The sequence below is a fragment of the Thalassophryne amazonica genome, chromosome 3, assembly GCF_902500255.1.
Source record: "Thalassophryne amazonica chromosome 3, fThaAma1.1, whole genome shotgun sequence".
NCBI classification, from domain to species: Eukaryota; Metazoa; Chordata; class Actinopteri; order Batrachoidiformes; family Batrachoididae; genus Thalassophryne; species Thalassophryne amazonica.
In genome coordinates this window covers 78,679,956-78,706,314 of record NC_047105.1, presented here as the reverse complement: position 1 = coordinate 78,706,314, position 26,359 = coordinate 78,679,956, and the positions used below count along the sequence as shown (strand labels likewise).

At 40.1% G+C, this 26,359-nt stretch overlaps 1 protein-coding gene across 2 annotated transcripts in view; it reads left to right on the top strand.

Annotated features, from left to right (window-relative positions):
• Nucleotides 1–25,412, top strand: part of ikbke (inhibitor of nuclear factor kappa B kinase subunit epsilon) — a 56,006-nt gene extending 30,594 nt beyond the window's left edge. Inside the window, exons 10-21 of one of the 2 annotated variants that reach the window (XR_004559627.1) lie at nucleotides 6,258–6,316; nucleotides 6,409–6,500; nucleotides 6,608–6,709; nucleotides 9,265–9,322; nucleotides 12,646–12,758; nucleotides 12,844–12,920; nucleotides 14,489–14,528; nucleotides 14,637–14,738; nucleotides 20,765–20,861; nucleotides 22,366–22,408; nucleotides 22,617–22,688; nucleotides 22,905–25,412. Coding sequence is in view for 1 of the 2 variants with exons in the window: in XM_034166919.1 (XP_034022810.1) it covers nucleotides 6,258–6,316; nucleotides 6,409–6,500; nucleotides 6,608–6,709; nucleotides 9,265–9,322; nucleotides 12,646–12,758; nucleotides 12,844–12,920; nucleotides 14,489–14,528; nucleotides 14,637–14,738; nucleotides 20,765–20,861; nucleotides 22,366–22,457; nucleotides 22,617–22,688; nucleotides 22,905–22,977 (977 nt within the window). In the remaining variant the exon portion in view is untranslated. Of the gene's footprint in view, nucleotides 1–6,257; nucleotides 6,317–6,408; nucleotides 6,501–6,607; nucleotides 6,710–9,264; nucleotides 9,323–12,645; nucleotides 12,759–12,843; nucleotides 12,921–14,488; nucleotides 14,529–14,636; nucleotides 14,739–20,764; nucleotides 20,862–22,365; nucleotides 22,458–22,616; nucleotides 22,689–22,904 lie in introns of both variants that reach the window. The other variant, XM_034166919.1, reaches the window with a different exon arrangement.
• The last annotated feature ends 947 nt before the right edge of the window (nucleotides 25,413–26,359 follow it).

Genomic DNA, 26,359 nt, shown 5'->3' with positions numbered 1-26,359 from the left:
GGAGGTGTTTTTCCTGCCGCGACCCCCCGCGGTTGGGTCCAGCCCGACATGCGATTCTGCCCGCACGTTCTTTCATTACAAAATGACCGTTAACAATGGAATGTCCGAATAAACTCCTCATGCCGACTTCTTCTGAAAGTTCTCTGTTCTCTGACGACTTACTGCGTCAACAGAGCCTGAAATGTGGAAGTTTTCAACTTGAAACGGCGAGACGCTGCCGCCTCGAAGCGCAGATCGCCGTCAGGCGCCGTGGACCGTCCTTAAAGCGACACTACCAGACCAAAATCTCTCATCAGCCGTTAAAATTTTTACCGAAAACCAGCTGAATTTATTGAATGGTGTCCACTCAGTTGTGCCTTACAGTTTTGAAAATTTTTTTATCAAACAAAGCAACAGTCTCTGAGCCATTTCTAAACAATGAAAAAAATCGACGAGCGGGTGGACGACTCCTCACTCAAAGACTGCCCACAGGCGAATGACGTAACCGACAGGCGTGAAAAAACTCTCGCATGCCCACGAGGGTTCAAGCATGTCTGATGTAATCACACGTGATTCAAATCCATATGGTTTTTGAAAAAATAATAAGGCCGGATACTTTTCTAATAGACCTCGTACACTCAACAAAAATATAAACGCAACACTTTTCGTTTTGCTCCCATTTTGTATGAGATGAACTCAAAGATCTAAAACTTTTTCCACATACACAATATCACCATTTCCCTCAAATATTGTTCACAAACCAGTCTAAATCTGTGATAGTGAGCACTTCTCCTTTGCTGAGATAATCCATCCCACCTCACAGGTATGCCATACCAAGATGCTGATTAGACACCATGATTAGTGCACAGGTGTGCCTTAGACTGCCCACAATAAAAGGCCACTCTGAAAGGTGCAGTTTTGTTTTATTGGGGGGGGATACCAGTCAGTATCTGGTGTGACCACCATTTGCCTCATGCAGTGCAACACATCTCCTTCGCATCATCCGTGAAGAGAACACCTCTCCAACGTGCCAAATGCCAGCAAATGTGAGCATTTGCCCACTCAAGTCGGTTACGACGACGAACTGGAGCCAGGTCGAGACCCCGATGAGGACGACGAGCATGCAGATGAGCTTCCCTGAGATGGTTTCTGACAGTTTGTTCAGAAATTCTTTGGTTATGCAAACCGATTGTTCCAGCAGCTGTCCGAGTGGCTGGTCTCAGACGATCTTGGAGGTGAACATGCTGGATGTGGAGGTCCTGGGCTGGTGTGGTTACACGTGGTCTGCGGTTGTGAGGCTGGTTGGATGTACTGCCAAATTCTCTGAAACGCCTTTGGAGACGGCTTATGGTAGAGACATGAACATTCAATACACGAGCAACAGCTCTGGTTGACATTCCTGCTGTCAGCATGCCAATTGCACGCTCCCTCAAATCTTGCGACATCTGTGGCATTGTGCTGTGTGATAAAACTGCACCTTTCAGAGTGGCCTTTTATTGTGGACAGTCTAAGGCACACCTGTGCACTAATCATGGTGTCTAATCAGCATCTTGATATGGCACACCTGTGAGGTGGGATGGATTATCTCAGCAAAGGAGAAGTGCTCACTATCACAGATTTAGACTGTTCTGTGAACAATATTTGAGGGAAATGGTGATATTGTGTATGTGGAAAAAGTTTTAGATCTTTGAGTTCATCTCATACAAAATGGGAGCAAAACCAAAAGTGTTGCGTTTATATTTTTGTTGAGTATATGTATATATGCGTATATATGTATATGCGTATATATGTATATGCATGTATATGCGTATGTATATGCATGTATATGCGTATATATGTATATGCGTATATATGTATATGCGTATATATGTATATGCATGTATATGCGTATGTATATGCATGTATATGCGTATGTATATGCATGTATATGCGTATGTATATGCATGTATATGCGTATGTATATGCGTATGTATATGCGTATGTATATGCGTATGTATATGCGTATGTATATGCGTATGTATATGCATGTATATGCGTATGTATATGCATATATATGTATATGCGTATGTATATGCATATATATATATGCATATATGCATATATATATATGCATATATATGTGTATATGCATATATATGTGTATATGCATATATATGTGTATATGCATATATATGTGTATATGCATATATATGTGTATATGCATATGTGTATATGCATATATATGTGTATATGCATATGTGTATATGCATATGTGTATATGCATATGCGTATGCGTGTATATGCATATGCGTATGCGTATATATGCATATGCGTATGCGTATATATGCATATGCGTATGCGTATATATGTATATATGCGTATGCGTATGCGTATATATGTTAAATGTTGAACATTACGATTTTTTTTTTTCAAGACTACACTAACAAAAAGAGTTTGTCTGCACAAAGGCGACAAAGGAAGAGACAATATTAGCCATATAATTTCCCCCAGATAAATATGTTCTCTTCATTAAAATGATCAGTAATTTTGCAAGATGTTAGAAAACTAAACTGACATAATGGTTGGATTTAGGTAGAAACTAAATTTTGTCAGTTTTGTGAAATTTGAAGGGCAGTGTCGCTTTAAAGGACATGTTGCACAGAATTCATAGTGACTCAGATTTTGGTTATTAGAGGTCATGTGATGATATACCTTTTATAAATTTGTTCACTTCTGTGAACAGTCTGTAATACCCCCTTCACACTTTGATGTCCAGTACAGGTCCTGTGCAAAGGGAGGAACACAACGCTCCAGTCCCGTGTTTGCCATCCAGACATTTGCAGATCGGGAAGTCTGCAGCGCCTTTTATGGCCATCTGACAGCAGTCTGTGTCGTCAACATATGTTTTGGATGCGATCTGACAGGTGTGGACGAGGCAGTCTGTCTGTGCTCTGACAGAGCTGGCCACGCCTCTTTTCCTCCCAACTGTGTCGGATTATGGCAGTATTTTCTATGTCGGGCATGGCTCTGGCACATTCTTGCTATGTGTGACGGGGGCTTAAGTATCCCGACGGCATCCCATCAGCATTTCAAACATTCTGATTGCGTTTAAGGGGACATCAAAGTCCGAAGTGCTTAACTTCTGGATCTGTTCCTAAATGTTTCAAATCTGCAGTGATTAAACCATTACTTAAGAAATCTAATCTCGACCCTAGTGTTTTGAAAAACTATAGGTCGATATCAAATCTATCATTTTGCTCTAAAATTCTGGAAAAAGTGGTTTCACGGCAGCTAGTGGACTACCTTACTGAGAATAATCTTTTTGAGCCACTGCCATCTGCTTTTAGAAAATATCATTCCACAGAGACAGCTCTCACTAAAGTGGTGAATGATCTTCTGCTTGCAGTGGATTCAGACACCACTACGGTTCTGGTGCTGTTAGATCTCGGTGCTGCGTTTGATACCGTGGATAATCATATTCTACTCGATAGGCTGGAGAATCATTTTGGGATTACTGGGAATGCCCTTGAATGGTTGATGTCATACCTGACCAGTTGTTCTCACTGTGTTTTGTACAGTAACACTATCTGTAACCTTAGTGACATGAAATTTGGAGTTCCACAGGGGTCCGTCTTAGGCCCCCTGCTTTTCTCCCTTTATATAGCACCCCTTGGGCACATATTGCGGCATTTTAGGATGACCTTTCACTGCTATGCTGATCATACTCAGTTATACATGCTGATAACTGCTGGTAATCTCATTCAAATAAAATCCTTAGAAGATTGCCTTGCATCAGTGAGAAGTTGGATGCCTAGAAACTTCCTACTTTTAATCTCTGATAAGACTGAAATGATGGTTCTTGGTCCAGTGAGACATCGGCATCAATTTGACCAGTTCACGCTTAGCCTAGGCTCGTGTGTCATACATCACACTGACAAAGAGAGGAACTTTGGGGTAATTTTTGATCCTACATTATCCTTTGACCTCCACATTAGAAATATTACGAAGATTGCTTTTTTCCACCTGCGAAGTATAGCAAAGATTTGTCCCATCCTGTCTATGGCTGATACTGAGACCCTGATCCATGCATTTATCTCTTCTAGATTGGACTAGTACAATGTTCTTTTTTCTGGTTTACCTCAGTCCAGCATTAGGGGTCTCCAATTGGTTCAAAATGCTCAGGCCAGACTTGTGACACGAAACAGAAAGTTCAACCACATTACACCCATTTTGGCATCCCTTCACTGGCCTCCTGTCCCAGTGAGATTATGTGTCGGACGCAGCTCGGAGAACCGACCAGCGTTTGAAGGACCCAGTATGAAATAAGCAGAGCACGGTACAAAGGCTAACTGAATTTAATACATAACAGTGATACAAAAATAACAGAAAGTGCGGTCTGGCGTGGTGCGCTCCCAGCAGCGCTAACGGTCCGGAGCCAGAAGCTGTTCGGACCCAAGGACCCCGCCGACACCCCCCAGGTGGCCGCAACAAACCGAGTCTGTGAAAGAAGGAACCATTATGTGAGTCCACACTCTACACACAGAGAGAACACTTAAAGGTGTACAAACAGCAAACACTTCCTGGCTTGATTACTAATCAGCTTCCCAACCTGCAGGCATGGAACATCCAGTTCACAAAACTCCACTGCAGTGGAAGCCGATACATGACTAACATACAGCTCAATATAATAAATGTGTGAGGGACACCACATTTACTGACTGTATAAATGTTAGTCACAAAATCTAACGTACCTCAGGAAGTGTGCTGACGAGCGTGAGACCTCACCCCCTCCTCTTTCACAGACCGTGCATCAAACCCTGGACGTTCTCTGCATCCACTGATGATGAGATGGCTCCTGAGACGACGATCTCACCCGTCTGGTCACAAGGTCGAGTCTCTGGCAAATACACACTGTATACTCCAGTCTTAAATGCCACCATGTTCCAATCCATATAGATGCACCTCAGCTGTGAGTCCTGACGAGCCGCAGGTGATCAGGGTGAGGTCCTGATAACCTCAGCAACACAGCCACTCAGTCCCAAATGCAAGCCACCTGGAAGGAAAAACAAAAGACAGAAACAAAAAGGCAGCCAGGCCCCCCAGCCATACAACAGAGATCAGATTTATGGTTCTGCTACTAGTCTATAAAATTGTTCATGGACTGGCACCTCCCTACCTAGCTGACCTAATTAAACCTTACGTACCGGCCCAGGCTTGCGTTCTCAGGGTGCAGGACTACTTTGTGTCCCTAGGGTGAATAAGTAGTCTGTGGGTCACAGAGCTTTCTCTTATCGTACCCCTGTTTTGTGGAATGATCTTTCTGCGTCAATAAAACAGTCAGATTCTGTGGAGACTTTCAAGTCCAGACTTAAGACACACACTTATTTTCCCTTTCGTATGGCTAGCATACTTGTATAGTTTTGTTTTACGCTTTTTACTCTTTTAATTCATGTTATTAGGAAACTGAGCGGGCCACAGCCTCAACTTTGTCTTTTAGTGAAGCTTAGAGCTAGTGGCCAGCGATCACCTTAGTATTTCTTGTTTTTTTCTTGTTGTTTAATGCTGACAAATTATACGGTATTTCTTGTCTTTCTGATGCCTGGATCTGTTTTTTCCCGCTGTTTAAGGTGCAGCTCCATCCAGAGATGGGAGTCGTATTTGTGCTGGAAATCCTCCTGTCCTGTGCACCAACAGCATTTCCTGTATATTCATTTTGTGAATTGTTTCTGTGAATTGTTCTGTAATTTATGTCTGTATCATGGCCCAAGTAGAGGGTCACCCCTTTGAGTCTGGTCTGCTTGAGGTTTCTTCCTCAGAGGGAGTTTTTCCTTACCACTGTTGCTCTGGGGGTTCGTAAGGTTCAACCTTACTTGTGTGAAGCGCCTTGAGGCAACTCTGTTGTGATTTGGCACTATATAAATGAAAAAAAATTGAAAAAAATTCCTCTTAAACTGATTGGTGGATTTCAATGAGACATAACACAATTGTAGCACACCATATGAAGGTGTGCATGAAGGAAGCGAATTCCAATTAATTTGACTTTTTTGTAATACATCATGTTTGTCAATTACATATGCAGAGGTCGATGAGTTTGTGAATTTTGGTAACAAAATATTTGTTACCACCAATAAATAATACATGCAAACAACCGGTATCACAGAATGGGTGTGTGTGTGGTGGTATTTAACTTAATGTGTGCATTCAGTGTCATATTTGTGTGTACAACCACACAAACGTGAACACTGTATTCCACAAGGTTATGTTATTTTGGAGCTAAGATATTTTTTTCTCAACTGTAGCAGAGACACCTCCCATCCCATCCAGGTTTGACATTATGGCAGACTATAACTTTTCTAAGGTATTTCTGCTTAATCCAACCATTTCAGTTTTCAAGATCCTCCTGCTCACATGCATTATGTGACTGTACTTTAGTCCTTCTTTTATCTGTAGGTCATAGTTGGAGTGGTCCATCAGTATCTGAGGACAGTGCAGTTAATGTACAGACATCGAGAGCTGCTACTGCAAGGATACTACAGCTACATGTGAGAATATTTGTAATGTATGTCTCAGTACCTGGAGATGTAAATAGTTTGTTCAATTCTCATCCACCATTTCCACATCTCTCTGTCTCTGCCATATTCTTTATCAGGATGAAATTGCAAAAGGAGTGTGGAGAAGCCAATTACAGTATTTCAAAGATCATCATTAGGCTGCAGTCGTGCCTCACCTTAGAGCACAGGCTTCACACACTGTGAGTTTACTAAAGTTAAAAGGTAAAGAGTGTCATTACTTAGGCACAGAAATCAGATACTGTCATATATTACAACTTCAATGGTTTTAGCAAATCATTTATCAAATGAGAATAGTTAACCAACAACCTAGTTTCTCATTAACAATAACTGATATCCCAAAACTGTTTTAAATTGCTGTGGAAAATATGTCTGAAGATATTGTTGTACTTTGTCTTAGATTAATTTTTCACAAAGTAAACTGTGAACCTGTAGACAATAACATGGTTATAATCAACAGTATTTGCTCTTTCTTTATAAATTTGACTTTGTTAGCAGGAGGTGTTATATTGATGAATTCAAACTCATGTTTGATGAACCATTCATACGTCTTGGACTTGAAGGCAGAGATTTTCAGCTTTGCCTTATTTGACTTGATTCAGGTGGACCAGCGAATTTTGTCTGTTATAATTGAAATTCGCTATATGTATAAAATGGACTAAATCTGCTATATGTATAAAATGGACTAAATCTGCTATATGTATAAAGTGGACTAAATCTACTATATGTATAAAATGGACTAAATCTGCTATATGTATAAAATGGACTAAATCTGCTATATGTATAAAGTGGACTAAATCTGCTATATGTATAAAATGGACTAAATCTGCTATATGTATAAAATGGACTAAATCTGCTATATGTATAAAGTGGACTAAATCTGCTATATGTATAAAATGGACTAAATCTGCTATATGTATAAAATGGACTAAATCTACTATATGTATAAAATGGACTAAATCTGCTATATGTATAAAATGGACTAAATCTACTATATGTGTAAAATGGACTAAATCTGCTATATGTATAAAATGGACTAAATCTGCTATATGTATAAAATGGACTAAATCTGCTATATGTATAAAATGGACTAAATCTACTATATGTATAAAATGGACTAAATCTGCTATATGTATAAAATGGACTAAATCTGCTATATGTATAAAATGGACTAAATCTGCTATATGTATAAAATGGACTAAATCTGCTATATGTATAAAGTGGACTAAATCTGCTATATGTATAAAGTGGACTAAATCTGCTATATGTATAAAGTGGACTAAATCTGCTATATGTATAAAGTGGACTAAATCTGCTATATGTATAAAATTGACTAAATCCGCTATATGTATAAAATGGACTAAATCCGCTATATGTATGTTTACATTAACAGATTAGTTACAGTCAGGACGTGCTGAACGATCTGCAGCGATCAATCCCATACGACCCCCAGCACCAATTAGGTTTACGTATTTTCTTGATTAAAAGCCTGACCTTGAATAGGGAACTGCCTCATTTAATGGCTGGGTCAAAACTTCATCTGAAAAAATAAACGCCTGCTTTATATAAGCTCCGGCCAAAAAGATTACATTTGGTCGAGTCACTCTTTTTTTCTAAGTCTGCTGTGGAGTGATACCTTAAAATCCTGAAGCCTGATTTATGCTTCTACAACTCCGTAACTCTGTGGCCATGCAATGGCATTGACGTGCGCGTGACCTTTTTAAAGTTCTCCATTGCATTGGTGGCCGTCTTAATGCAATTTGCCGCAGGAACAGTGGCTTTTTTTTTTTATTTTTTTTTATTAATTTGTCCCTAAACAAGCTCCACTTCCTTATACAATCATCAACCTCCAAACCAACGGTATGGTTGTGCAATTTGTCCTCCATTAATTGCGGGTCATTTGAGTGTCTTTTCTGACTTTATGTTGTAAAGTTGGTCATATTTGCGGACCTTCCTGCCAAACTTATTTGATCCATGTTCAAAATGTAATAGGCTTGCACACTGCAAAAAATGTTAAAATACATGATGGGAGAGGAAGGAGTGAAAATGTAAAAGTGACAAATTACAGTCCTTGCGGTCTCCGCCGTTTAACAGGTGCACGTCAGGCTACGGAGAAGGTTCGAAGCCATGCAGAGGGCTCTGATTTAAAGCGGTTGTCGTTGGTTCACCACACCTAGGGACATGTGTAAAACTTTACACCATATTACAGTGCAGACAGCTAGCAGCATTTTGTTAATAATCGCCGGCCTTCAATAAAGGCCTGCCTCATTTAGATGCCGGGTCTGACCACAGTTTGAAAAAATAAACACCGGGCTTTTAATCAGGGAAATACGGTACCCACTTTTCTCTAATTGGTGAGTGTCACTGCTGAACTTCATTTTGTACCTCTCTTGCGACTGGGCAGTCCCAGACTGCTCTGTCCAGTCCATGTGAGGGGGATTTTAATGGAAATACATTGCGACGGGGTGGGACATTTTGGCTGATGTGAGCGAAAATCCTTTATACAAAATCTGGTGTTTATTACATGGAAACCATATAAAAGCATTGGGGCTTTTGCTTTTGCCTGGTGAGTGTGAATATCCGGTTTATATGATGACGGTTTAGGTGAGTTTTACTGTATAGAACAAAACACTGCAAACACACTCTGGTGTTGCTCTAATCTAAAGCATTAACTTCCATGTCTTTCTGATTTGTCTTCCTCACTCTACCTCCATGTGTTGCATCATTCGTGTCCTAGATGTCATTCCACTTCCGAAAACTCAAGTTCAGTTGATATCACTCAAAAGCTGCACTCGGTAAGCATCACCAGGAAGTACTTTAAACACACCAGCTTCAGTTATGTGGCTGTGGCAAAGGTGTTAAGTGACTGTTGAGTGACTGTTTTGTTTCTGTTTTTAATCTGGTTTGTTGTGCATCAAAGCAACAATGGAGGCTGTTACAGACAGACTGTTTTTGCAACTTCAGTTTTTTCAGGAATATCACAAAATAAGTTGGGGTTTTTTTTGTTTTGTTTTTTTTGCTGTTGTGTTTTTTCTCAGTTAATAATAGAAGTGTCACTAAATTAGTTCAACATAATACAAGTAGCCACACAAATATTTTGACTCAACACAATACAGTTGTTGTCCTTTAGGCTGCTCCCATTTGTACAGGGTCCCCGCAGTGAATACACTCACATCCGCATTGGTATTTGGCACAGGTTTTACACCGGATGCCCTTCCTTACACAACTGTAGTTTTACCTAGAGAAACACACAGCCCCTGGTGTTCCATAGAGGTCTCCCATCCAGGTACTAACCAGGCACACACTGCTTAATCTTCTGAGATCTCACAGGATCAGGCTGAGACAGAGCAGACTAGCTGCCTCAAAACAATACAGTAAAAACTAGAGATCTGTAATCAAGCTTACAAAGTCATGCCCCCACTCGAGATCTGTAATCAAGCTTACAAAGTCATGCCCCCACTCTGCCATACTTGATTGCGCATATTACATATCCATGGTAATAAATGTTTTATGATGTAATACTTTGAAAAAAGAACTAATCAACCTCTGTACATCTCATTGATAAATATGGTGTATCATTAAAAAATTCCAGTTATCTTCCCTTGAAGGTGTTGGACCAGAATTATTTTCCTTCATGCACATCTGTAAGTTTCACTGAAAGGGTTCTATAAGCGTAAGTTTCACTGAAATCCATAAAGTGATTTAGGAGGAGTTGCATGTACAAATACAATCCCCCAATCTCAATTCTCTTTTGTACCCCTTCCCCTTGGTCCTACCCCTACGCCTACCCCTTTAAAACAAGGGGTAAGGCGAAGGGGTATGCCTCTAGCCCTATGAATTGAGACACCCCTCCACCTTAGGGGGAAAAAACTGCCTGTCTCAAACTGCCGTCTTCACTGTTTGTTAACATGGCAACCGAAATGCAACTTGTTGCAGTAGCCTGTTTGCTCTTTTTATTTTCTCGCCTTTCTGCGTAAATGCAAAGAAATAGAAGAAGTAGCAGATTTCTTTGACGCATCGCAATCATGTCATGTTAATTCATTTAATTAATTTGTAATTTATAATAATAATTATTAATAATTAATTACTAATTAATTGATGTTAATACTAATAATAATTCATCAATAATAGTAATAATTGTTTGAGTAATCATTAATTGATTGATTAGTAATTAATTAATGAATTAATTTGTAATTAAAATAAACACTTGAAATATATCAGTCTGTGTGGAATGAATGTACACATTATACAAGTTTCACTTTTTGAATGGAATTACTGAACTAAATCAACTTTTTCATGATATTCTAATTATATGATCAGCACCTGTATGTTATGGGCTGCATCTAGTTCTGTTAATATTTCTTTTTCAAATTCTCCCATTTTTTTACATCCAGCCCTATTTCCTTTAGAAATTTCCTTGACAGATAACATCAGTCTATTAGGACATCAGGTTATGTGTTACACATATACATGTGTGTGTACATATTTTTACTCCCATTGGTGAAACTTCTCATTTTCTGCCTAAAAGCTTATTAGGAGACGAGTGTGCTCAGGGCTCCCTGTTTGTTTACAAAATACACAACCTTGTAATCCAACAGCAGGGATCGCTATTATCCAAAGATTTATGAACATACGAATTAATGTGCTTATCCTTGATCATGATTTTCTCCATTGTGAGAAATAAAAGTGTCTTATTGTAGCGTTCGTGTGTATATGCATTATAATGCCTCAGCGCATGAGCGAAGGTACGATATTCTTCAGAACGACAATATATGCAGCATACACGTTGCTGTCATAGACAATCGGCTGTAAAGTTTTTTGGCAAGTTATAATTTTCTAAACAGCATAATTTGTAATGAAAGCCGCTTTCATTTGTGCGGCTCTGGGCGCCATATTTGTTTCTTTGGACACAGCGGTAAGCTCATCCTACCCCTCCAAACAGAGTGTGCATCCAGATTCACTCCGTTTGGAGGGGTTTGAAGCCCTTCGCCTACCCCTCCACCTCGCTCCAAAAAGAGAATTGAGACACCCCTCTGTCTCTCGTGCCCGCGCAAAACGGAGGGGAAGGGGTAAGGGGAAGGGCCAAGGGGTAGAATTGAGACTCAACCAATATTATATATCATAATTGATGCATCATTATATGATGCATCAATTATACACAAAGTCCTGTTGTCTTCATTTGAAAACAGGACTGGAATTATTTTCTTCTTTACACATTTTCTATGGTGTGCTACTGTTCTGTGATGTTTTATTGAAACCCATGAATCAGTTTAGGAGGCGTTGCATGCATGAAATCAGCATTATATGATGCACCAATTAAACAAAAGTCCAATTGTCTTTGCTTGAAAACCTTGAATCAGAATTGTTTTCTTTCATATACACCTTCATATGGTGTCTTACCATTGTGTGAAGTTTTGTTGAAATCCACCAAACTATTTCAGAGTTTTGAGTCTTTGACAGACAGCGTAATTCATCTATATCACCCATATTTTTGGTTGTGGCAGTATACTTATACTCAAAATTATGAGTAAATGCATGATTAAACACTAACTATGTGAAGACAGTTCAAAATCTCACCAAGCATTTGGTAGTAGCTACTCCTTAAAAATTTTGGGTATCAATTGGACAGTGTTAAACTTTGATTCCTTAATTAAATTGAACACTTAAGAACAATGCAGACTCCAGGTTCTGCATTCTGCTCCACTGGACCCTACACATTTTCCGTTCACCCTGACCTACTTGGAATGGATTAAATCAGGTGTGTTGTTCATTTAGTGTTTGATTGGCTGAATACACTTGACGTAGCTAATCAGGTTTGGGCAGCGCAGGGACGAGGATCAGCCCGGCCGACACGTGTTCACAGGATGTTCTGAATCTATACCAGGTCATATGGTGCCATGTACCATATTGGGGTGAAGATTGCAGCTATTGCAGTAATATTCTAACATTTTGAAATGGGAGTGCTCTCTTTTTCAGTGTTTCCACAAAAACAATGTGAAGAATGTTGTCAGTTAAATCAAAGACCTGAAGTGCAGCATTACAGAGCTCAAATTTCAGACAATCAAGTGTGGATCATATTGGACGTGTCAGCTACTGATTCATCCGTCTGTTCCGACAGGTCCGTGAGCACCTGCCTATATACGCTGCTGGCATCCAGGAGTTTCAGAACCGACTGGAGCTTCTGCAAATAGAACAGGCCAAACTAGCAGAGATTCTGGCCAGTGACAAGAGGTAGGACTGGAAATCCAGGAGTAGAAGCTTTAAGTGTCCACTCATGCATATGTGGTGTTTTACCTTTTACGTCTGTCCCTCACAGCTGTCAGAAGATGGCTGTGTTGCTGCAAAAGATAACAACCATTCATCAGCATTATCGTAAAGACAGACTCACTGGGAGTATGTACAGTTCTTACAGTGCATCTGGAAAGTATTCACAGTGCTTCACTTTTTCCACATTTTTTATGTTACAGCCTAAAATTAAAAGCCCTAAAATTAATTTTTTCTCAAAATTCTACACACAATACCCCATAATGACAATATGAAAAAAAACATTTTTTGAGATTTTTGCAAATTTATCAAAAATAAACTAAGAAATCACATATACATGAGTATTCACACCTTTTGCCATGAAGCCCAGAATTGATCTCAGGTGCATCCTTTTTCCACTAATCATCCTTGAGATGTTTCTAAAATCTTAATTGGAGTCCACCTGGGGTAAATTCAGTTGATTGTATATGATTTGGAAAGGTACACACCTGTCTACATACAAGGTTCCACAGTTAACAGTGCATGTCAGAGCACAAACCAAGTCTGAACTCAAAGGACTTATCTGTAGATCTCAGAGACAAGATTGTCTCGAGGCACAAATCTGGGAAAGGATACAGAAATATTTCTGCTGCTTTAAAGGACCCAGCAAACACAGTGCCCTCCATAATCCATAAATGGAAGACCTTTGGCTCCACCGGAACTCTTCTTAGAGCTGGTCAGCCGTCTAAACTGAGTGATTGGGGGAGATGGGCCTTGGTCAGGGAGGTGACCAAGAACCTGGTTGTCTCTGTCAGAGCACCAGCATTCCTCTGTGGAGAGAGGAGACTCTTCCAGAAGGACAACCATCTCTGCAGCAATCCACCAGTCAGGCCTGTATGGTGGGAGGGGCCAGACAGAAGCCACTCCTTAGTAAAAGGCACATGTCAGCCCACATGGAGTTTGCCAAAAGGAACCTGAAGGACTCTCAGACCATGAGAAACAAAATTTTCTGGTATGATGAGACAAAGATTGAACTCTTTGATGTGAATGCCTGGCATCAGGTTTGGAGTAAACCAGGCACCACCCCTACTGTGAAGCATGGTGGTGGCAGCATCATGCTGTGGGGATGTTTTTCAGCAGCAGGAACTGAGAGACTAGAGACATCCTGGATGAAAACCTGCTCCAGAGCGCTCTTGACCTCGAACTGGGGCAACGGTTCATCGTTTAGCAGGACAATCACCCTGAGAACCCAGCCAAGATACCAAAGGAGTGGCTTCAGGACAACTCTGTGAATGTCCTTGAGTGGCCCAGCCAGAGCTCAGGCCTGAATCCGATTGAACATCTCTGGAGAGATCTGAAATTGGCTTGTGGCATCATATTCAAGAAGGTGCATAAACAAAGTATTGTGCAAACAGTGTGAATACTTACGTACATGTGATTTCTTTGTTTTTTATTTTTAATAAATTTGCAAAAATTTCAAAAAATATTTTTCATGTCATTATGGAGTGTTGTGAGTAGAATTTTGAGGGGGGGAAAAACGAATTTACTCCATTTTGGAATAAGGCTGTAACATAAAATGTGGGGAAAGTGAAGCACTGTGAATACTTTATGGATGCACTGTATGCATTTCCTGTTTCTTGGCATAGAAATACATTTATTTTTATATTACTTGCACAGCATTTGTGAAAATAATTTTCCATGTTCTTTTATCACCACAGAACTAATGTACAACGATGAACAAATCCACAAGTTTGAGAAGTATGTGTCTAATTCTGGATTTGAGTGTCTGTCACCCTGTGTAGCCCATATGGTGCATGACATTATCCTCAGCTCACCTGTTATCTGCTTGGCACTCTTCCTTCACAGAATCCACCTGTCATCCCATATTAAGCGAGTGAAATCTCTGTTCAGAGAGGACTGCATGCAGAGATATAAAGAGCTTCTGGCCTCCACAAGAACATGGAGCAGGTCAGATCAGATTCTCCATAATAATAATAATTGTATTTATGCAGTGGTGGGCACAGCTAACCAAAAAGTTAGATTCAATAACAGCTAATCAGCTAACTGAAAGGTTATCTTTTATGAAGCTAAACCAATAAACCACCCAAAACATTATCGGAAGCTACAGCTAACCGCTAACTTTCAGTATTGTCTCCACTACACTTGCAACTACTAACAAGCTGATTTAAAGTTTTAACACCACAGTCGCTTGTGGTAGCCTCAACAGTGACCACAAACCCAAACATTAAGTCAGCAGTTCTGTCTTTGTGCGCCCTGTCCACTGCTGGAAGCTCCTGTTTGCTACATAATTTGCAGCAGTCAAGCAGTTGAGAGGAGCTAAGTTCAACTCTACACACACACAAAAAAATGTTATTATTCCTTAAAAGTGTATAGTAGTGCCTCCGTGAGGCAGAGGTCTTGGAAAATAAAGCAGTTTTGATTTATAAACCAAATTAATCCGGATAGAATAACTCCATTAATGTCAATTCTGTCATTTGTACAAAGTTAAAACATATAACACATATCTTTTAATTTTAAATAATGCAGTAATTCTGAAGTTTTGTAACAAACACAGACAAATGCCAAAGGGATTATGGGTAAAATGAGCCTCCGCTGACACAAATTGGTTGACTCATTCATTCTATGTAAAAACCATGTTAATGTGAGGTGTGTGTTGGTGTTTACATATAAATGTGCTTTTGTAAAATATGCCATTTTTTATTTGTAAAAAAAAAAAAAAAAGCCATTTGCAAAAGCCAAAAGTCAAGTTGTGATTGGACAACCATCTGATATAACCGGGGTCAAAATAAATAGAACACTGCCATCTGCTGGCGCTCAGACCCTAACCCATAATCCTTTGCGCACCAGAGTGTTGCTGCTGTTTAAACAGCACAGAGAGAAAACACGGCAACAATTGTAAATGAACATTACACAACCAAAATGTACATTTGTATTTCTTTTCATCAGCTGCAGCAAGAGGCTGCAACAACTCTCTGGTGTGAAAAGGGTTATGAGATATCTCAATACTTAGGGCAAATACTGCCATGAACATTACTGGCCAGTAGATGGCAGTAGAGACTGTGAAAACTTGCCAAAACAAATATTCCAAATAAATCATCTGTGTCTGCTATGTTTAAGCTGTGTGGAATTTAATAAATGCAAACTGAATTTCAGACATCTTACGAGGTCTGTTAGAAAAGTATCCGACCTTTTTATTTTTTGCAAACACCTGATGGATTTGAATCATGTGTGCTTGCATGAGCCAACCTTGAACCTTCGTGCACATGTGTGAATTTTTTCATGCCTGTCGATTGCGTCATTTGCTTGTAAGCAGCCTTTGTGTGAGGATGGGTGGAGTCACTCGTCGGATTTTCTTTAAAGGAAAATGGCGGAACGACTGGAGCAGTGCTACTGCATCAGATTTTGCCAGAAACTGGGCGACAGCCAGGTGGAAACCATTCGGATTATTCAGACGGCTTTCGGTGACGATCCTATGGGCATCACACAGATTAAAGAGCGGTACAACAGGTTTAAAGACGTCCGCACAACGGTGGAAAGCGAGCCACGCTCCGGTTGGCCATCAACATGCTAAAATGACCAGATCATTTCCAGAGTGAACACTGTGGTGATGTGGGACCATCGTGTGACTATCCCAGAAATTGCGCAAGAGGTGGACATCAGCACTTTTTCGGCACATTCCACTGTGACAGAAGATTTGGCCATGAAAAGAGTTGCAGTGAAATTCATGCCGATGGCTTTGGCACGAAGCTGCTGACGGAGCAAAAGCTCCACCGTGTTGAATTCTCACAGGACATGCTGGACTCCAAAAAATGATGGCCACCTCTTCCACCATTCGGAAGATTCAGACGGCTTTCGGTGGCTTTTCAGTCCTGTGACTATCCGAGAAATTGTGGAAGAAGTGGCATGTCACAACATGTCCTGTGAGACTTCAACACGGAGGCGCTATTCTTCATTAGCAGCTTCGTGCCGAAGCCATCGGCATGAATTTCGCTGCAGATGTTTTCATGGCCAAATCTTCTGTCACAGTGGAATGTGCCGAGAAAGTGCTGATGTCCACCTCTTGTGCAATTTCTCGGATAGTCACACGACGGTCCCGCATCACCACAGTGTTCACTTTGGAAATGATCTGGTCATTTCAGCATGTTGATGACCGACCGGACGTGGCTCACTCTCCAGCATTGTGCGGACATCTTTAAACCGGTTGTACTGCTCCTTAATCTGTGTGATGCCCATAGGATCGTCACGAAAGCTGTCTGAATAATCCGAATGGTTTCCACCTGGCTGTCGCCCAGTTTCTGGCAAAATTTGATGCAGTTGCGCTGCTCCAGTCGTTCCGCCATTTTCCTTGCAAAGAAAATCCGAGGAGAGACTCCACCCATCCTCACACAAAGGCTGCTTACAAGCAAATGACGCAACCGACAGGCGTGAAAAAATTCACGCATGCGCACGAAGGTTCAAGGCTGGCTCATGCAAGCACACATGATTCAAATCCATCAGGTTTTTGAAAAAAATAAAAAGGTTGGATACTTTTCTAACATACCTCGTATATATATTACTCTGGAACAAAGACAACAGGCAGTGTTTGACGTAAGCAAGACGTTAAAGAGCAAACAGGAAGCAATTGCAGCTCACAGTGATTTCCTTTGAAAATAATGGAGAAGCATCCTGAGCTTCTTCTGGCATTTTTACATAAAACAAACACAATAACAATGTCTATAAACCCAGAGAATATATTCATGAGAGTTTTAGGCACAATATACAAAGGGTTTAATGCTGTTGTCCTTGTGGAGCCTGATCAGAGCGTCTCAAATGCATTTCTCCTGTTGTGAATGTACTGAGATTACCCATAATGCACTGGAGACAACATGGCTACACTAAAACCTTCAAAATTAGTGCATTACTTTAAAACTAAAACATATATCTGATATTTTCACTTTATAAAACTTCAGACGTGACGTTAATTTAAATAACTTGTCCGAAATTAGTTGGGTTAAAACTTTAACTATAAGTTAAAACTGTATGCCTCTGGATATCAGACCAAAATTTATCAGATGAAAATTAGTCTGCTGATGGTTTTCAGAATTATCTGAAAAAACTAATCTGATAATGAAAACATTAGCTTCGATAATTAGCGGTTAGCGGATTAGCGGAACTGTGCCCACCACTGTATTTATGTAGCACGTTAACAAGTGCTTCACAAAAACCACTCTCACAAGTTAATAAAAACTAAATAATTTCAAATAAATTGTGTAAAAACAAAAATAAGACACTACGCGATAAATATTCCCCACCATTACCAATTGCAGGCAGCCAAGAAAAGGGGTGTGTTTTCATCTAGTTTTTGATATGTCAATGAAACATGACATGGTGAATCACATCGCCCTTAGAGGACACCTAATAAGTCAACAACAGAACTTTAAAATCTTCCCTCCTGTCAACAGCCAACCAGTGGGTTATGAGGTTATATCATTAAGCTTTCGAGCAGTTGCATTCTGGATCATCTGGAGACCTCTAATGCTTTTAAATAGCATAACCAAAAACCAAGCAATACAAAAATCAATTCTTGACAACACAAAAGCATGGATCAATACCTCTGCATAGGCCAAAGACAAAATTGGTTGGATCTTTGCAATATTTCACACATGATAAAGTGCTACTCTTCTCAGATCTTCAATATCTGCATTGTTAGCTCCAGAACATTTAAACACTGGATCAGGTTTCACTTTAATAGCATCATTCAAGCTTGTTTATGAGACGTGTGCATATGCAGTGACAGTTGTGTTGACACATCATAGATTTATTTATTTTTTTAACTTTTCAACTTCAGTCACTTATTGACTCAACACAGGGGTGGCACAGTACACAGAACTCATGGTTCAGTGCACACCTCGGTTTAGACATCACTGTTTGGTACGAGTTCTGTTTTTGAAAATTCTTTGAATCTTTTTACAGTAGCTATAATCTGAGAGCGGCACAGAGCTGTTGTCAGCCACTTTAGCACTGTGAGACAAAGTGTAAATGTAAACTTTTTTCATTAAATGTTTATGAATTGATTACAGCTTGTCTCATTCACATTGCAATGAATTTAATGTGCAGCACATTAAGTGTTTGTATGTTTGTTTTTATGTCACGCATCATGTCGAGCCAGACCGCGTGCAATATTTTTTTGTCCATTTTGTTTTTCATTTTTGACTGCATCTCATAAAACCTTAGTCTGCAGATTTGAAATCATTGTCGTGTCACTATTTGGCAACCATCTCATCCGTGAAATTTTACACCAAATTTTGTCATAAATTTGTTGCATATTTTCAATTTATTTTCATTTATATTGCGCCAAATCACAACAAAGTTGCCTCAAGGCACTTCACACAAGTAAGGTCTAACCTTACCAACTCCCAGAGCAGGCACACAGGCGACAGTGGTAAGGAAAAACTCCCTTTGAGGAAGAAACCTCAAGCAGACCAGACTCAAAGGGGTGACCCTCTGCTTGGGCCATGCTACTGACACAAATTCCAAAACAATTCACAAAACGAATATACAGGAAATGTTGCTGGTGCACAGGACAGGAGGGTTTCAGGAACAGATACCCATTTGAGTTTAGGCATTGTCTGCCTAAACTCAAATGATCAGACTGGTCTCATACAGGGACAGTGATTCAAAACAAATGCGCATCTGTACACTTTTAGGTTCGTGTTTTTAAATGAACAATAACACAACTTAATTCCCATGCATTTGTTTTATTACTTCTGATTACGCTTAAAAAAAAAAAAATCTCATATATTGGGTAGTTTTAAACTTTATTACAAAATTGAACATCAAAGACTACCTTTTTTTGTTCAATGAACATAAATACTTGTTTTATAAACAATATAGTCACTTTCTTGACCACATATTTAACTGTTGATAGCACTGTAACAGTAAAACAGTCTCTAACAAACATTGTTTGTAAATGTAACTATTAAATTCTTTCTAACATTTAAATTATTTCAAAAGATTTCAGTTGTTGAAATTATTATTTGTTATTAGTATTATTATTATAAGTGGTATTGGTATTATTATTATTATTATTATTATTAGTAGTAGTAGTAGTAGTAATGGTAATGTTGTCAAAAGTAGACCTTTAATCTCAGGGGGGGTTCCCCCTACCCCACCCAAGCCCTCTTCCCATGTGGATTCACCCCTGGCTTACTGTCTGATCAGAAGAATGGATAATGTTTATTTGTGCAGAAAATGTGACCACATTGACAGGAAAGAAAGTTTTATCAACGTTTTTTTATGTCATGTCGTCCTCAGAAAGAGACTTTAGGCGCATTTGGGTGGAAAAAAGAATTAGTATTGGTTGATAATGCATCTCAAATTAGCTGTTTTTAGCGAGGACACACAGCAGCACAGAGTTTTAAATAAAGGAGGAAAAAAAGTGCAAACATGTCTTTGTAAAGCCATAGCTCTGAGCGCTTTTAGAGACAACTGTTTTTCAACTCGGAGCTGGTCCACAGCAGAGGAAAAGCTCGTAGCTCAATGAAGGTGGGCAAAGTGGACAGTTCAACCGAATGCTGACCTCCTCCTGATCATGGGCCGGTTTTACTGCTGCAATCAACCCACAGTACAAAAATAATAACGCACAGTGACTTGGAGAAGTAATTTTAATCTGATTACTGATTTGGAAAGATTAACACGTTAGATTACTCTTTACTGAAAAAAGTGATCATATTAGAGTAACCGGCATCAAAGCACCTGACTGAGTTAATTATCTGTGGGTGGAGTTGGCAGAATTGCAAATCATGCAGGACAGGTGCTCTCCAGAAGCAGGATTTGAGATCTCTGGTTTAAGGAAATAATGAAGACCTGCGATTTGAGGTTTATGATAGGTTATTATTATTTTTTTGATCTTTCAATGAAAGCAGTCCAAAACTGCTTTTGAAAAGAACTTGTAATTTGACTGTTCCAACAAAAATGTTTCTCTGTATTTTCAGTCTTTTGTTGGAGATGCAGACCCGACTGGAGGATTTCAGTTCTTTCTCTGTCGGCTTGTTGGCAGACCTGGAAATAAGCGAGCAGTGCCAGAATAAGGTCAATAAATTTGCATTTTTGTTTCTACTGACTGTATACGTTCCCTGCAATCTTATGCCAAAAAACAAAATAGTAAACAGTATTGTTGGGATAGCAACTACACTAGCAATAAAGACAAAAAGCTCTGCAATATATATTTTTAAACACTCAGGAATTATTCAAACCTATTTCAGAGCCCAAACCAGCATCATTAAAATGTCCCATCTGGTCCAATGAACAGTTCATATTGTACAGGTGTTGAATTTACATGGTAATAAAATAGTGAAAAGGGGCATATCCCCATTAAGTTCCACATTTTTCCTTTAATAATTGACTTTAGTAATGAATGGATTCCCGGAATATTGCATGATTATGATAATCAGCTTTCTCTTTCAGTGTTACTCATGTATTTCTTCTTTCATATGCCCCAACCCCACCCCTTAAGGGTCAGCATAGCAGACCATCTTTTTTCATCTCACCCTGTCCTCTGTGTCTTCTGCCACACCAACCACATCCACACACCTCTTCTGTGGTCCCTTGTCTTCTCTTCTTGCCTGGTGGCTCCATCTTCAGCATCCTTCTCCATTCATATCCTTTGAACGAGCTTGGATCATCTCAGTCTTGTCTCTCTCACTTTGTCTTCAAGCCATATGGCCTGCACTGTCATTCTGATATGTTCATTCCTAATCATGTCCATCATCATCATCCCTTCCAAAGAAAATCACAGCATCTCAGCTCTGCAGCCTCCAGCATGTCCTCCTATTTGTTTGTCAGCACCACTACCTCCAAGCCGTACAACATAGCTGGTCTCAGTATTCGTCTTTCTCCTTCACTCTGCAGATACTTTTATCACAAATCATTCCTGCCACACTACTCTACCCTTCCTGCCCTCTCTTCTTCACCTATCTAACACACACTTCATTGCTGTGAACAGATGATCCCAGTATTCAAACATAGCTGTCTTCAGCACTTGTACTCTTTGCAACATTACCATTTCACATCCTCCCTCTCATTCACACACACATACTCTTTTGCCTGATTGATTTTCATTCCCCTTCCTGCCATAGCATACCTCAACCTCTCCTGGCTCATCTCAGCTTGCTCTCTACTCTCATGATAGGCCTCCATGTCACCTACAAACTTCAAAGTCCACGGAGAATAATGTCTGATCTTGTCAGTTGTCAACCCAAATCTTGCCTCTACTTTGAATGCATCCATCATTCCTACTGCACATCTCACTGCTATGCCACTGTCCTCTACATAATCTGCACCACCCTCTCTACCACTCCATACTTCTTAATATAATACCCACAACTCTTCCCTGTCATAAGCTTTCTCTTAATCCACAAACACACAGCATAACTCTGACCTTCTCTATACTTGTCCGTCAGCACTGTCATAGCAAACGTTGCATCTGTCGTGCATTTTCTCACCATGAAATCAAATTGCTGTTCACAGATCTTCACTGCTACTACTGTACTCATGTATCATCTTGGTGAAGTAACAGCTGATGTTTCATCCTTAGGATTTGGATAGAATCTTGATCAGTCTGCAGTCCAGGAACGCAGGTCAGCAGCCTCTAACCACACCCAGAGACAAGGACCAAATGGTCTCCAGGTGTGTGTGTGTGTGTGTGTGTGTGTGTGTGTGTGTGTGTGTGTGTGTGTGTGTGTGTGTGTGTGTGTGTGTGTGTGTGTGTGTGTGTGTGTGTGTGTGTGTGTGTGTGTGTGTGTGCCAGAGACACTTGCTCTGACACTGTATCCTCCTTTGCATTAGGATGCATCATCTAAAGGAGGAGATGGAGATTTTGGTCAGAGAACTTCAGTGTAACAACAGTGTTATAGAAAGGTCAGTTAGTAGATCATTCTCCTGTCCACCTGTCCATACATCTTCAGTGTCTGTAATCACTCATTTGATACTTAGCAAGCATATTGACCTTTTGCCACTTTAAGTTCAAATTTCTATTTCAGTGACTGCAGTTGCAATGGATGAAAAATGTTGTGTATATTTAAATCTGCAGCACTGAACTGCTGACTGGTGCTGATGTGCATTTTTGCTCAACAGATGGGGTGCACTGAACTCTGCAGTATCTCTGGATCCCAGTTTGACCAGACCATCAACACTTAGAAAAGTGTAACATCTTTGGTTCTTCATTGACAAATTTGCACATTTTGGGCATGTGCATGCTCAAAGACATTCACAGTGCTACTGACCTGGGGCCTTATTTATAAACAGGGTGCACACACAAAAACTATGCATACACCTTTTTCTGCATGTGAACTGGAATCTATAGCAGGAGAATATGTGGTGGGAATGTGCATGCACACCTCATTTGTCCATCCATCCATTTTCTACACCTCCTTACCCCAATTAAGAGTCACAGGGGCCTGGACCCTAACCCAGCAGTTATAGAGCGTGAGGCGGGATACACCCTGGATAGGACGCCGGTCTGTCACAGGGGCACATACAGACAAACAAACACATTCACACTCACCCGCACTGCTGTGGTCAATTTGAAGTTTCCACTCCACCTAACCTGCATGTCTTTAGATGTGGTAGGAAGCCTGAACACCCAGAGGGAACCCATGCAGACATGGGGAGAACATGCAAACTCCACACAGAAAAGCAGGAAGTGATCCCACAGCCTTCTTGCTGTGAGGCACCAGTGCTAACCACTAAGTCACCGTGCCTCCTACCTAAAGAATTAGACAAAGTGTGGCCACATTTGTTTAGAACAAGCCCTCTGATATGGTAAAGTAGAAATGAAAAATAAGATGACAGAATGCAAAGCAGCCAGTGCCACAGACATTACCTTTCTTATCATGATTAGATGTATTTAGTTAGCATCTAACTAAAAGTGCATTTTAGCAGCAAATCATGTCATCATGTCTTTTATTAATATAACTAACATTAGAGTATACAGTGTAATATAAAAGTAGATATATACATATGCACATGGAAAGCTGCTCATGCAGAATGCTGAATATTTTGTGTATTCAGCAGCAATGTAGCGGCCAAGTGCTTTGTGTGTTTGCTTCCAAAGCAGAAAGTTCCTGATTCAAGACCATCCATACGCATCCTCCATGTGATGTGGAGTTGCTTCAGGAAGGAAATCTGGTGTAAAACGTATGCCAAATCAACAAGCAGATCTTATCGAATCAGCTGTGGTGACCCTGAGAGGGGAAAAGGGAGAAGACAAAAGAACTTACTTCAACAGAGGACGAAGCTGTTCCATTACCTACCAATAACATATTATTTATTTTCGTCCATCACACCCTTTGTCACTACAATAACTCAACACTTCCAGGTGTAGCTTTCATATTGGATGCACATGTTCTTCTAATCGAAATCTTGGCTGAGTTTGCACGTAAGCAGTGTGGCACCCTGGTGACCTATTTAAAAATAGGTCATGGTCAAAACCTTGCCATTGCTTGTTAATACTGTATATTTATTTGGTAGATGTGACTGCTATAAATGTCATGCATGAGTTGATGAGCATGCTAACTTTTTCTAGTCAGTGGCTTTTCTTTTGTTTGTGATTCTGCAAGAGACCTCCACCTCTCCAGTGACTGTCTCAAATTCACTGAAATACTGCTTGTCCTGCTCTCCTTTGTTTATTTTTGTTTTGGGTTTTTTTTTGGGGGGGGGGGGGGGGGTTACTGTTCTCTGTGAGCTGTGTGAGGAAATGGCTCTGGCTTTACAGCAACCTTGGAAGAGAAGACATAAGTTCTAAGGAGGTCCTCAGACCTGTTGGTTCTTGTGCACAGCTCTGGATTCCATAGTGTCAAGCAGATGAGAGTCTACCACTCCCCCTTGATGGTACGCCAGCCTGACACAGGTTACTTCCACAGGCCAGTACCCATTTACAGCTGAGTGGACTGAGATAGTGTACAGTAGATTGAGAGTTTGTCCAAGGACATAGACTGTTATTTGAGCCTAGGTCTATACATGTTGTCAGGCCAGCTCCTTATTCACACAGCCCCCTGCTCTCTACAGCACCAGAGAGACAGGTTTTATTGCAAATGCTGACTTGAGGGAATGTTTACATCCACTCATGGCTGAAGATTGGAGTGGACAACAGATTGTACAGTGTCCCTAGTAGATTTATAAAGGAGAATCGTATGTACACATGGATTTACAATGCTGGTGAAAAGAATGCAGATGCACCGTTCAGCCTTTGTGAATACACAGTTTGAGTGGTAAATCTGCACTGAGTTTTATGCATGATGCCCCTGCTGTCTGCAGGACAACTGTATATATCTTGAGAACCACTTCAGTTTAACTGCTGTACACTAGCAGTTTTTAGATAATTATTGGATCTTCTTTGAAGAACTCCTGTCTTATTCTGCTGTGTGTGTGGAGAAAGCCGCTGAAGATGATAAACAGAATGCGAGTCATAATTTAGAGATAAGATGCATAGAATGGGGGAGAAGGAAATGCAGTTGAGTGTTTAGTTGGTTTGTCAGTGCCTGCATGTACCTCTTTGTCTGGACTGGCAGTTCAATACAAACTTCATTCATGCTTTTGGCATTATTGTACCATTATGATAAAGTAAAATTAATGTCAAGTCAATTGATACTGTGTTTCTTCATTGTCTAGTAAAAGAAGCAGCACCAAGCTGTAGTCTGGACAAATGAACGATGAATGCACGAGGCTTAGTCTGATTCTTTGTATTTCTTAAGTGGAGGATTTATTTGTATTTTTATAATTTTAACCATTCAAAATGTTTGACTGGAAATCCTTTCTGGCAGTGGTGGACACAGCTAACCTAAAAGTTAGTTTTGATAACCGCTAATACAACAACTTAAAGACGACCCCCCCCCCCCATTTCATATGTCTGGTTGGGTTCCTGATGGAAAAAAAAATTGCAAAATGACAAACTCACATGATAATCACCAACCCCGCCCCAACCCACCTCCAAGCATACATGGTCTTCCTGGAGCACGCCAGATACTATCTGGACAATCAGGATTAGTGGGACAATCGAGAAACAATATTTCGGACTGTTCAAAATTTCAATGCCAATAGAAGTCATTGAGAACCCAGCCAGGTCATCGTCAAGCTAGCAGCAATTTAACAGGTCCATCTGCAACGTCCCAGGAACCCGACAGCAAGCTGACAGCAGTAGACTTGTACCAAACTCACTGGCTCCCGGTAGCTTAGCTTAGTGACAAAGTGACAAAGTTTTTTTATTTGGCACACAAAATATTCAAATAGAAAAAAATGAACAATTATACAAACGCATAAACAAAACTAGTGAGTCCGAAAGGGTGTGGGCTGAAGCAAAGCTTATTAGCACCCACCCCTGCTAGTACAAGTCCATCAATTCTAATCAGTCATATTTACATAAATACAAATTCACTACTACAACCCCTGGCAAAAATTATGGAATCACCGGCCTCGGAGGATGTTATTCAGTTGTTTAATTTTGTAGAAAAAAAGCAGATCACAGACATGACACAAAACTAAAGTCATTTCAAATGGCATCTTTCTGGCTTTAAGAAACACTATAAGAAATC